At 40.0% G+C, this 12,791-nt stretch overlaps 1 protein-coding gene across 1 annotated transcript in view; it reads left to right on the forward strand.

Annotated features, from left to right (window-relative positions):
* Nucleotides 1-12,791, forward strand: part of PDE11A (phosphodiesterase 11A) — a 420,247-nt gene that overhangs the window by 159,809 nt on the left and 247,647 nt on the right. Inside the window, exon 4 of the mRNA XM_025274296.3 lies at nt 745-885. Coding sequence (XP_025130081.3) covers nt 745-885 — 141 coding nt within the window. The remainder of the gene's footprint in view (nt 1-744; nt 886-12,791) is intronic.

Here is a 12,791-nt window from a genome sequence, read left to right on the forward strand (position 1 = left end):
ATATAAATATATATGTTATATATATAATAAATATAAATATATAAATATATATATTTATATATATGTGAAGGTTTTGAAACTTAACTAGCATCCACTACTATAATTCTTTAATAGTTCTGTGAGAGATATATATTACTGAAAATAAGTCTTTAGTTTGACCATGAAGCTATTTCTTCCAGATGGTGAGGAAGAGATGCTTTGTAATTTTCTGAAATAAATGTGCCTTGGAGAGAATCAAGTATTTGGTATTCATAAAATGTTGATTTTTAAACCCAGTCATGTTTTTTAAAACACTGCAGAAAAACTACTGTAGGAGCAGAAAAGCCTGTCAGTAATGATTATATGAGATCATGTAGTCATTAACTGTATGGAACATAGTTATATAGATATATGAGGAATTTATGTGGGATTATATGGACTGGTGGGCTACTGTCCATGCGATCATAAAGAGTTGGACATGACTGAGCGACTGAGCAACCTAAGCACACACACACACACACACACACACACACACACGTGCACACACACACATGGACTGGCACTATTCTCAAGTTATATTTTATAATTCAAGACTGTGTTATGAAATGAAATGACGGAAATATGTCAAAACAACCATAAACACTCTAAAATTTAGCCACACAAAAATATTTATATTTTTATAGCAAAGACGAAATGGAATTTTTGAGAGACAAATTTTAATTCAGTCCCTTAGCCACCTAAATACATCCATTTTCTCTTTCCTAGGCTTTGCTAGAGGTGGTTAATGACCTCTTTGAAGAACAGACCGACCTGGAGAAAATTGTCAAGAAAATAATGCATCGGGCCCAAACACTATTGAAATGTGAACACTGTTCTGTTTTACTCCTGGAGGACATCGAATCACCAGTAAGTCATCTTTATCTGTCATCTGTGTTAAGGAAGTAAAGTTTAGTTTAGTTGTAACTAAGTTCGTGAAATCGCGACTTAAACCACTCTTTTGTGACTCTTCTAACATGAGGTGACTTTTTATAAAAGGAAAGTTTTTATTTCCTGTATTGTTTCTTCAGTCTTGATCTGCTGTCCTCTGAGAAACTCTGACGACCTTGAGGTCTAGCGGAGCTCTGTGTACACAGATGAGGCAGCTAAGGGATGGGAAAGGGAAAGTGAAAGTCGCTCAGTACTGTCAGACTCTTTGCAACCGCATGGATTCTACAGTCCATGGAATTCTCCAGGCCAGAATACTGGAGTGGGTAGCCTTTCCCTTCTCCAGGGCATCTTCCCAACCCAGGGGTGGAACCCGGGTCACCTGCATTGCAGGCGGATTCTTTACCAGCTGAGCCACCAGGGAAGCCCAAGGGATGGAAGGGGTTGCCCAAACTCTCGCAGCTGAAGAGAAGAGAAGCTAGGCTGCCAGCCTCCCATTGAACCCACACAGCAAGGGAAGGCCCTCAGCACGTGTGAGATGGACTGCCGTCCACACAATACTCCACAGCCCTCTTCTGGGGGTGGGGGTGGGGGAGTGGGAAGCAGTGCTCTTTGCGCTTGCGCTCAGTGGAGTCACCCCAGCCTCAGTGGGGCGGCACTCTCCTGCAGAGGTTTGTTCTGCTGCTTCCCACGTTTCCACCTTCTTCTACTGCTGCCTCGGGCCTGTGGACACTAGCTCGGTGCGCGCCAGTCAGGAGGCGGAGGCTCCTTCCCTCCTCACGCAGGGGCTACTTACTGTCACCTCAGGGGCAAGCAGCCCTTGGCCTCGGTCTCGGGCCTGCCTTATCTTGGCTTTCAGGGTCTTTTAGGTCCTCTGGCTCTTTGTGGGAAGTCTGCTGGGTACATACACAGCAATATTGAAAATAATGACCATCATCCATCTAACTTCTTGAAAGCTAAATGTCTACACCCTCAGCAGCAGTTTAATATCTTTGCTGTGAACTCTTTTCAAAGACCAGGAACTGTCTAGCAATGAAGTGTCGTTTTAATACCCCAGAGAATGATGTTTTACTGTAGTTACTTAGAAAGGTTATTGTCTTTGCCTTTAGGTTTGAGTTCCTCAAAAAACAAGAACCTTGGGTAAATTTTAGAGATTTAATAATAAATATTGTAGAACTTAAAACATTTTAAGTTTTTATTGGGAACACATGTACACCCGTGGTGGATTCATATTGATGTATGGCAAAACCAATACAATATTGTAAAGTAATTGGCCTCTAATTAAAATAAATAAATTTAATTTAAAAAAATTTTTAAGTTTTTAAAAACATTTCGTTGATATATAGTTGATTTACAATGTTGTGTTAGTTTCAGGTGTTCAGCAAAGTGATTCAGTTATATATATCCTTTTTGGAATTCTTTTCCATTATAAGTTATTACAAGATACTGAGTATAGTTCCCCATGCTATACTGTAGGACCTTGTTGGTTATCTATTTAGCATTAAGCTTTCAAAAATCTATGTACGTTTAAAATGTTTAGGAGTATTTCCCCAAATCTTAGCAGTTCAGTTCAGTTCAGTTGCTCAGTCATGTCCGATTCTTTGCAACCCCATGGACTGCAGCACGTCAGGCTTCCCTGTCGATCACCAACTCCTGGAGTTTACCCAAACTGATGCCCATTGAGTTGGTGATGCCATCCAACCATCTCATCCTCTGTTGTCCTCTTCTCCTCCTGCCCTCAATCTTTCCCAGCATCAGGATCTTTTCAAATGAGTAAGCTCTTCACGTCAGGTGGCCAAAGGATTGGAGTTTCAGCTTCAACGTCAGTCCTTCCAATGAACGCTCAGGACTAATCTCCTTTAGGATCGACTGGTTGGATCTCCTTGCAGTCCAAGGGACTCTCAAGAGTCTTCTCCAACACTACAGTTCAAAAGCATCCATTCTTCTGCGTTCAGCTTTCTTTGTAGTCCAACTCTAGAGTTTGGTGTTATTTCTACTCAACAAGTGTGGTTTAAACAAACAATAGCCTTGCAGTTATCCTGTGGTTGTGTAAAACTCAGTAGATTCTGGGTTTTCCAGATGGCACTAGTGGTAAAGAACCTGTCTGCCAATGCAGGAGACATAAGAGACACAGGTTCGAACCCTGAGTCAGGAAGATGCCCTGGAGGAGGGCATGGCAACACACTTCAGTATTCTTGACTGGAGAATGCCATGGACAGAGGAGCCTGGCGGGCTACAGTCCATAGGGTCTCAAAGAGTCAGACACAACTGAAGCGACTTAGGACACACAGCACAATAGATCCCTGGGAGAACACACACACACACACACACACACACACACACACACACATAACCCATATATGTGAAGTGCTTCTGAATGCTTCATGAAGCATTTTGGCTCATTTAATACTTACTGCATCCTTATGAGGTCAGTAGTATTATCCTGCTCATTCATTGATGAGGAATTCAGGCTCCAAGAGTCGACTGACCTGCAAGAATATTCCCCACCACCTGACAGAGAAGCCTCTGAAAGGAGTGGCAGGAGGTGGGATGCTAGTGGGTGCTCTCCTTGAGCAAAGTCAGGAAGGGGAAACTGTTGGGGCTTGTTTCCAGGGTTTGCGAGCCACTCCCAGGTCCCCATGAGCACAGCTGGCTGGGGGGCCAGGTGGAATATGAACAGGGACAGATTCACTGTTTGCTTGGTCAGTTAGAACAGGCATGGAAGTAATTTAAACCGGCTTAGGGTGGTCATTTTTTGCAAATCTTCTAACATGGACTAACTTTTACCCTGCAGTCTTGCTCTTTGGCAAGTGAAATGAAAAAGTACAGATGACAGAAGACAATATGGAAGGTGGGGGCAGAGCTGGAGAGGATAAGAGTGACAGTAAGAACTCAGGATATAAAGTAGGGAGGGGGTCAGAAACCGCTCCCTAGACTAGATGGCATGTGTGTGTGTTCAGTCGCTCAGTCATGTCCGGCTCTTTGAGACCCTTTGGACTATAGTCCACCAGGTTTCTCTGTCTAAGGGACTTTTCGGGCAAGAATACTGGAGTGGATTGACATATCCTTCTCCAGGGGATCTTCCCAACCCAGGGATCGAACCTTCGTCTCCTGTGTCTCCTGCATTGCAGGTGAATTCTTTATCTGCTAAGCCACTGGGGAAGCCAGACTAGATGGTAACATGCGGTAAAGGTGTTGGTGTAGTCATGAAGATTAAGACCTTTTCCCTATCACAGCTGAACATTCTAAGATTTTTCGGAATAGTGGAGTCAGGGCAGAAAACCTGGGCCCAGTCTATCATTTCTTCTCTTTGCCCATCCCCTCCCTCTCAGAGTGAGAATGAACTCCTTCAATCCAGAGGGACAAGGTCAGGGGTAAAAGTGAACTGTGTGCACAAAGAGGAGACCTATCTGTTTGGTACCATTTGAGAAGCTGTAAAGAATTTTTATCAAGGTTGCTAGGCAAGTGGTGGGAGAGCTGAGTGCAGGGGCAGGGCGACAGTGGGGGCTGGCTTATATATGTGGCATCACCACGCAGAAAAGTCATAATGCCCTGCTTTCCTTTAACATGTTTCTCACCAAAAGTTTCTTGAAACTCCAGACTTACAGGGACTGATCGCTGTTCTGTGCACTACCCTGATTGTCAGGTAGAAAGGATGGGAAGGAAACCATATACAGTCACACCATGTATAAGAGGAGAAGCCAGCTGAACAGGATACCAGGTGGCAAAAGCTAACGCTGGCACTGAGGTTTCAACAAACAGAAAATCCTGCCGAGATGAAGTTCTCTGGCTGAGACTTCCTCACCTCAGAATGGATGGATTGATAGTAAATTTTTTAGGCTTTGCAAGTCACATGATCCCTCTTGCAGCTACTTATGGTAGCATGAAAGCAGTCTCAGTACAGCTGTGTTCCAATAAAGCATTGTTTATAAAACTAGGTGGTGGGCCAGATTTGGTTGCAGGCAATAGTTTTCAGATCTCCATCCTAGATAATCCCTGGGTGGCCTTTACTTTCTTATGACACTGAAAAATGAGCTGCCCACTTTTTTGTCTTGTTTCTGTGAAGTCAATATAAATTTCAGATAGAGCAAAGATTTGTGTACAAAAAGAACTTAAAAATACTGGTGAGTATTGTTTTATAGTCATTCGGTGGGGAAAGGTTTTCTAAAACATTCACACAATTCTTTAGAGAATATAAGCACATTAAAACACTTCTATGATTTTTTAGCCACCGGACTGGTAAAGATTTAAGAGAATTATAATAGCAAGTATGAGTGTGGGTATAAGAAAATGGACATTCTTATTACTGATGATGACATTTTAAACTGGGGTAGCCTTTATGGATATAAGCTTGGCAAAATATGTTTCAGTTTTAAAAGAGCATAGCCTTTGCATTCAGCAATTTCTCCTCTTAAAATTTAACATAGTGAAGGAGATGGAGAAGAGTAAGAGAGCAAAATCAGGATATAAGAAGTTTATTTATAGTTGTAAGAATATAAATCAAATAGCAACAGAAGTTTTATATAATGAGATGCTATATATATATCCTTTAAAATAATGATGTTTATCTATATGTATAGGAACAGTATCCTTGATATATTTTTAAGTAATAAAGGAGAAAAAAACAAATGTAAAAGGAAGTGATTTTTATCAGAATATGGGTACATAAATGAGATCATATTTTCACAATTATTAAATTGATGGAATCTTAATTTTCTCCCTTTGAGTTATGTTATCTTGCATCTTATCCTCCCAAGCAGAGTTAGAATTTATCATCTCATGGAAAAGGGGGGCAGGTACTGGACCTTGCAGTAAGAGAGTGAACTTGAAAGTCAAGGAGTTACCAGAGAGGATCTGCTAAATGGATTTTTATTACCTTCTGCCAGTTAAGGACCAACCTAAAAACACCAAGGACAAGAAATAAAACTATAATTCACAGAAGAAAAAGCGTTCATAACTCTACGCCAATCATCACCCCACACACGGCTCACATAGCATAGTGAAGATTGGGCAGGGTACAGTAGAAAGCTGACTGAGGTGGCCTGCATCCAGCATCTGGGACAGAGTACAGTGTTCATCACAACAAGGCATGCATGGCTCACCTGCTTGGAGCAGTACGGATGGGTGCCTGGGCAGGCTCAGGAATGTTCCTGGACTCCTCCTTGCTGCCATAGAGTGGCGGGAGAAGTGGGGTAGGACAAGACAATTTCAGATAAGCTGTCTTGGAAACAAGGCTGTCTGTCAGGAGAGTTGACAATGTGAGTGGTGCGTCACGCTGCAGCTGCTAATCTTGGTCTCCTGGAGAGCATTTAAGGCTTTCATCACACAAAAATATCTATGTCACATAGGACTTCATAGTAAGCAAGGGCGGCCTCGGTTAGAGGCCTGGAAGAGTGTGTTGTTGCAAAAGCACTCAAAGACCAAAATTCAACTGCCGTCATCCTCACCCACTGTCCTGATATCACGCCTTCTCCATTATTTACTTAAAGATGTGGTGTGTGTGGGTGCTCAATGTCCAACTCTTTGTAACCCCATGGACTGTAACCCACCAGTCTCTGTCCATGGAGTTTTCCAGGCAAGGATACTGGAGTAGATTGCCATTTCCGTCTCCATGGGATCGTCCCTGCCCAGGGATAGAACCTGCATCTCCCACATTGGCAGGTGGATTCTTTATCACTGTATCAGCCAAAACAAAAAGCCACCAGCCTGGAGCTTATGCAAAAATATCAAAAGTAAAAAAGGAGGAAAAGAATGTAAAAACAAACACTAGTTGAGAAACACACATCATAAAAATTGCTAACAATTCTCCATGAAATGAAATTCAAGATAATGTGATTTCTCAGGGGAAAAAAGTGTTCAAAGAAGAGATACAAGGACTCAAGGAATAAAAGATAAACAGTAAATAGATAAGAAAACTGAGTTGGCAGAGCTTAGAAAGAAATAGAAGAAAATATGTAACCATACAGAAATGAATATTACATTAAAAACAGAAGAAAAGAATTTCTAACATATTTTCAGAGGCATGGAGGATCAAATTAGAAGTGAAATGGAAAATAAAACAGTATTAAAAGATAAGATAGAATGATAAATGTGGAGTAAAAAGAAAGTCCAAAATAAGGATACTTGGTATCTCTGAAGAGAACATGAGAAATGAGACAGGAGAAAAAAAAAAAGAAGAAACCTGTATGCGGTTAGAACTGGACATGGAACAACAAACTGGTTCAAAATTGAAAAAGGAGTACGTCGAGGCTGTATATTGTCATCCTGCTTATTTAACTTATATGCAGAGTACAGCATGAGAAATGCTGGGCTGGATGAATCACAAACTGGAATCTAGATTGCCAGGAGAGATAATTAATAACTTCAGATATGCCCATAACACCACCCTAATGGCAGAAAGCAAAGAGGAACTAAAGAGCCTCTTGATGAAGGTGAAAGAGGAGAGTGAAAAAGCTGGCCTAAAACTCAACATTCAAAAAAATAAGATAATGGCAATCAGTTCCATCACTTCGTGGGAAATAGATGGGGAAAAAATGGAAACAGTGACAGACTTTATTTTGAGGGGGTTCTAAAATTACTGCTAATGGTGACTGCAGCCATGAAATTAAAAGACACTCCTTGGAAGAAAAGCTATGACAAATCTAGGCAGCATATTAAAAAGCAGAGACATTACTTTGCTGACACAGATCTGTATAATCAAAGCGATGGTCTTTCTGGTAGTCATGTACAGATGTGAGAGTTAGACCATAAAGGAGACTGAACATCGAAGAAGTGATGCTTTTGAACTGTGGTACTGGAGAAGACTCGAGAATTCCTTGGACGGCAAGGAGATCAAACCAGTCAATCCTAAAGGAAATCAACCCTGAATACTCCCTGAAAGGACTGATGCTGAAGCTGAAGCTCCAATACTTTGGCCACCTTATATGAAGAGCCGACTCATTGGAAAAGACCCTGATGCTGGTTAAGATCAAGGGCAGGAGGAGAAGAGGACGACAGAGAATGGGATGGTTGGATGGCATCACTGCCTCAATGGACATGAGTTCAACAAACTCCAGGAGACAGTGAAGGACGGGGAAGCCTGGCATGCTGCAGTCCATGGGGTCACAAAGAGTCAGACATGACTGAGTGACTGACCAACAATAGTAAAAATAGGACATTTTATTGAAATGAAAGCAGACTTGAATTTACAGACTGAAAGAACACATCATTTCAGGAAAAGCTGATGCTCACTGCTTAGTACTGAAACACATCCAGTGCTTATGGACTTCAAAGATAATGAGAAAATTCTGTAGGCATCTAGACAATGTCGAGTTACCTGTTGAAGGAAAGTTCATTCTGGTATTAGTCTCCCTGGTAGCACTCTCCAGGGCAAGAACACTGTACAGGAACAGATATCAAGTCCTCAGGGAAAGAAAATATGACTCTTTAATTTAAAACCCAGCCAAATTCATAGTCAATTACATAAGCCACAGATAGACATTTTAAATATGCAAAGGAGAGTGTGGGAACTTCTTAGTTCCCAGAAGCCCTTCCTGAAAAATATGACAGGTTGAAATCAAGCCAAGCAAGCAATGGAGAAGACATAAGCATAGTATTGAGTACCGAATACATAGAGCTAAGACCAAAAAGCTGTGCGTGTATATTACACTTTTAGAGGAACATCGTACTTGGAGAATAGACGCCTTTTATATTGAGTGGTATCTAGCCTGCTGTTTGTCTGTGGAGAGATGATACCTCATTGCTCAGATGTTCCTGGTAAACACAATCCTGAGAAATGAACCGGACAGAAAGCAGGACCCTATGGTCTTGGCGTACACAGCCAAGACGGCAGGCAGTGCTATTCCTCTTCCAACAGGTATCTATCTAAATAGCATGGACTCTTTTAATTTTAATGTGTCAGAGTTATCAATCTTCCTTTTTCACTTGTGACTTACAGGTTTTGTTTCTTAAATTTTTTTATCTACCTTCATGCTATAATGATGTTCTCTTTAATCTACCTGATATTTATGGGCTTTTATGTCCCTCTAGAATTTATTTTTGTGTATAGTGTAAAGCTGTATAAATATAACCAGTTGTCTCAGAACCACCCCCGCTTCTGTATCATATCAGGTTTCCACATATAACTGTGTGTGTTTCTGAGCTCACTATTTCATCCCACTGCTCTGTTTGTCTATTTCTGCACCAGTAACACACATTCTCAGTTTCTATAATTTTATCACCCTCTTTGATATTTGATAGAACAAGTCCTCAGTGTTGTTCTTCATTACAATTGGCTTGCCTATTCTTGACCTGTTGCTCTTTCATGTAAATTTTAAGAGCAGCTTACCCAGTTTCATGAACAACTGTAGATTTTTATTTAAATGGCTTTAATCTATAGATCAGTTTAAGAGATTTCTGCAAATAACAGAATCCACAAGGGAAAATGGTTTGAACAATAAGAACATTTGTATCTTACATGATAAGAAGGTTCTGGGAATGGAGCAGCAGCAGATGATGTAATCAATGACCCAGACTCTGTCCATTTTCCTGTCTTAGTGGTTAGCCTTCCCTGGCTGGCTTCCACCTTCAGGGTCCAGGAACCTGGAACAGATCCAGATAGCGTGTCATCCTATAAATGTATTCCAGGAGAAGAAGGGAAACTTCTTTTTACATATCCTTCTTTTCCTCAAGGAGGAAAGTCTTTTCCAAAAGAATTTTTTCTAGCTGACTTTTCCTCCAGGCCCATAATCAAGAACAAGATCTTCAAATCATTTATATTCTTAGTAGTTTTTGTTATCCATCTATCATTCTCTGATAGAAGTATGTTCAAATCTTCAGTGTAACTGATTTATCACTATCGTCTTATCCAGTTCTTTGAGTTGTTGATTCAGTTAGCTATATTAATACTAATTGTTTGTTTTCTCATTTGGGATTAGAGTTCAATTTAATGGGAGGGTGTTTTGTTTATACAGTTGTTTTCTTTCATTCTCTCTTGTACTCTTCCGCCCCTGTCTAATAGTTTGCACAGGTCCTTAGCCCCTAATCAAGAACCAGGTCCTTATTTATATTGGTGGCTTGGATCTCCTGCTGTGTGGTAATATTAAATTATGCCAGAAGCAGCATGGTTCAGTCTCTGGGGGTGAAACTAGGCCACCTGTCTCAAGGAGGTACTTTTAGTTCCCAAAGCCCAGTAGTTTCTGGACTTGGAGCACAGTAGGTCTGAATCTTCATGTTTGTGACCTTAGAGATATTTTTTCTGTCTCCTATTCTCCCCTTATCTTTTCTCTGCCTTTAAATTTCTATATGTCTTTCTGACTTTCTGTATTTTATTAATCTTTGCTTTTGGAAGAGAGCAGAATAATCAAAGCATGAACTTACAGCACCATCCCTACTGGCATTCTATACACTAATTTTACAATCAGAAAAAAATAGTATCATTTTAGGGAAAAAAGAATCTCCTCAGTTTCTATTCTCTGAATATAACTTTTGCTCTTCTCTATTTTATTAGCATCATTCCTGGAAACAAAACCTTCTGTTTTTTTTTTTTTTTTGAGTGTGTGATTTCAATACTCTTAAAGGCTGGTTATTGAGGGGAAGAGGGAGAAAAAACATTTAAATCTAATGTGTAGAAACTGATTTGTCAAGCTCTTAACTCAGTGTTAAGACTGCATTTGTCCTTTTTAAACTGGGCAGTCAGGTGTAAACTGACCGGTTTACTCAGTGGATGGCAAAAATAGGAACAAGGAATGCCTTATTAGCCCATCTCTCCTGCCAAAGTGAATATTTTACCCTCCTTTGCTTTTCTTTAGTGTTTTAGTCAATCAATCTTAAGTGACTTTGTCAATGGCATTTTCCACTAGGCTGAAAAAAAAAAAGATTGTTCCATAGCTAGCTGCTGTCAACATTAGGAACTACTTAGTCCTATGAACTGAATATTCCCTGCTTGATGTTATTCCATTCCATGAACCTGTCTAAGCAATTCCTATCACTTCCCTTGGTTCTTTTCTTTTCAAGCCCATATACTTACTATTATCTCTGTTTCTTGGTGTGCTTAGTCGAGGAAAGCAAGAATGTAGACATTTTAATCTTCTGTCCTGAGGCGCTGTCTCAGCACTGGTGTTTACGTGTGTTCTCATTTCATGGATTATCCTGATGGCTGGCAGCTATTTCGTGTTCAGAACACCATGAAGTACTTTATAGCCGAGCTTATCAGTATGAGGCTGGCTTATTTTCTAAACCATGAAGCACAAGCTCCACTTGTTTTCTAATGTGTTCCTTAACTTCTTGGTTCTTATGTGAATACACATACAATTAAGCCATTGAACTAGGTGGTCTTCCTGAATCCAGCACTTGAGGGGAAGAGATGAAAGTAGTAATGGGCATTTGATAGTTCTGAAACAGCCTCAAAGTGGATGGTAAAAATTGCTTCAGGCTTTCCTTTCTGTTTCACTTTCTTTTCCATTTCCCCATCTTGCTTTCTGTAACTTTCCTTCTCCCTATAAGGAAACCAGCTGAAAGCCTATTTGATTTTTCTTCCAAGTTCTTTTTTTTTAGAGTGCAAAATGAAAGGCATCTAAAAGAATTGTGGTTATTACCCCAACAATCATTGTTTTGTATATATGTACGTATATACATATGTATATACTCACTTCATTAATCATTATTATATTATATTATGTCTTTGTGTATATTGACTCATTTTATTAGCAATTATATGTTAATATATTAACTCAACTCACATTATTAATCATTTATATATGTTAAGCATACATATGTATATATGTATATATGTGTGTATGTGAATAGATATATGTGTATATATATATGTGTGTATATAAGCCAACTCCTGAAGTTTAGTCCCCACTGCCCATCTCTGCCACAAGCTGCCCCAAATATTTGCCACTTCTGAGATTTACTATTTCAGTTAATAGAATCATTATGTAGTAACTGAAACTAGAAACCACAGAGTAATCTCTGAGTGTCTCTTACCGTTTACATTCAATTGTCTCAAAGTTCTGTTGCTTGTACATTGAAACATCATTTCTAACCTCTCCTTCCCAGACATTCTACCACTGTCTTTACTCTGACTTTGATAGCCTCTCCTGGAAATTTTCCTGTTCATTTGCTTCTTCACTTGCAGACAGAACACTCTTTGTTTTTATCCGTTCTTAATATGACTTCTAGTTATATTTCTAAAACATACATCTGCCTCTCTCATGCCTCAAAACATTTGATAATTGTCTGTTGCCTACACAATAAAGTTCAAACTGCTCAAGATTCAAGGTCTAAAACCTCTGCTCCCAACTTAACTTTTGGCTTTCCTTTCTGGTCCTCAGCTTCACCCTATCCTCGTCCCTCCTCCCAGTGGTCAGCTTATGCTTGTATTGCCTCTGTATTTTTGCATATGTCATTCCTGTGACAGATAAAATGTACCAGACAATTGAGATTATTTCATCTGGGCTGTTGTAATAGGAAGAACATTCATTTATGAGGAATGAGATAAAATTCATTTATCTCAAAAGAAAGGGAGCCTGGGGTCTTTCAGATGCATATAGACAAAGGAGTTAAATGCATCATTTGTGCAGTGTAGAGGCGTCATGAGGAAGGATAGAGACAGGTCTTATTTTGAAATGTTCTAGGGTAGGGTGGTTCTTCAAGGTTAGCCAAATCTTGAAGACAAAGCAGCGGATGTATTTCTTTATCATTATGCCATTTTGGGGGAGCAGGGCTCAGGTAAAGTTCAACATTGTCATTTCTGTACTGACTGTTCTTTGCAAATCCCACTTCCCCCATCTCTTGCTGGTTTTTCTTCCTTTAGCTCAGTGCCTCTGAAGGTTGATCCATATGTACTGAACCACTTGGGCTTTTTCGTCCTCTGACTTTCAGTTGAGTTTGATAAACAGGAGGAA

Source organism: Bubalus bubalis, chromosome 2 (assembly GCF_019923935.1).
Source record: "Bubalus bubalis isolate 160015118507 breed Murrah chromosome 2, NDDB_SH_1, whole genome shotgun sequence".
In the NCBI taxonomy this organism is placed as follows: domain Eukaryota; kingdom Metazoa; phylum Chordata; class Mammalia; order Artiodactyla; family Bovidae; genus Bubalus; species Bubalus bubalis.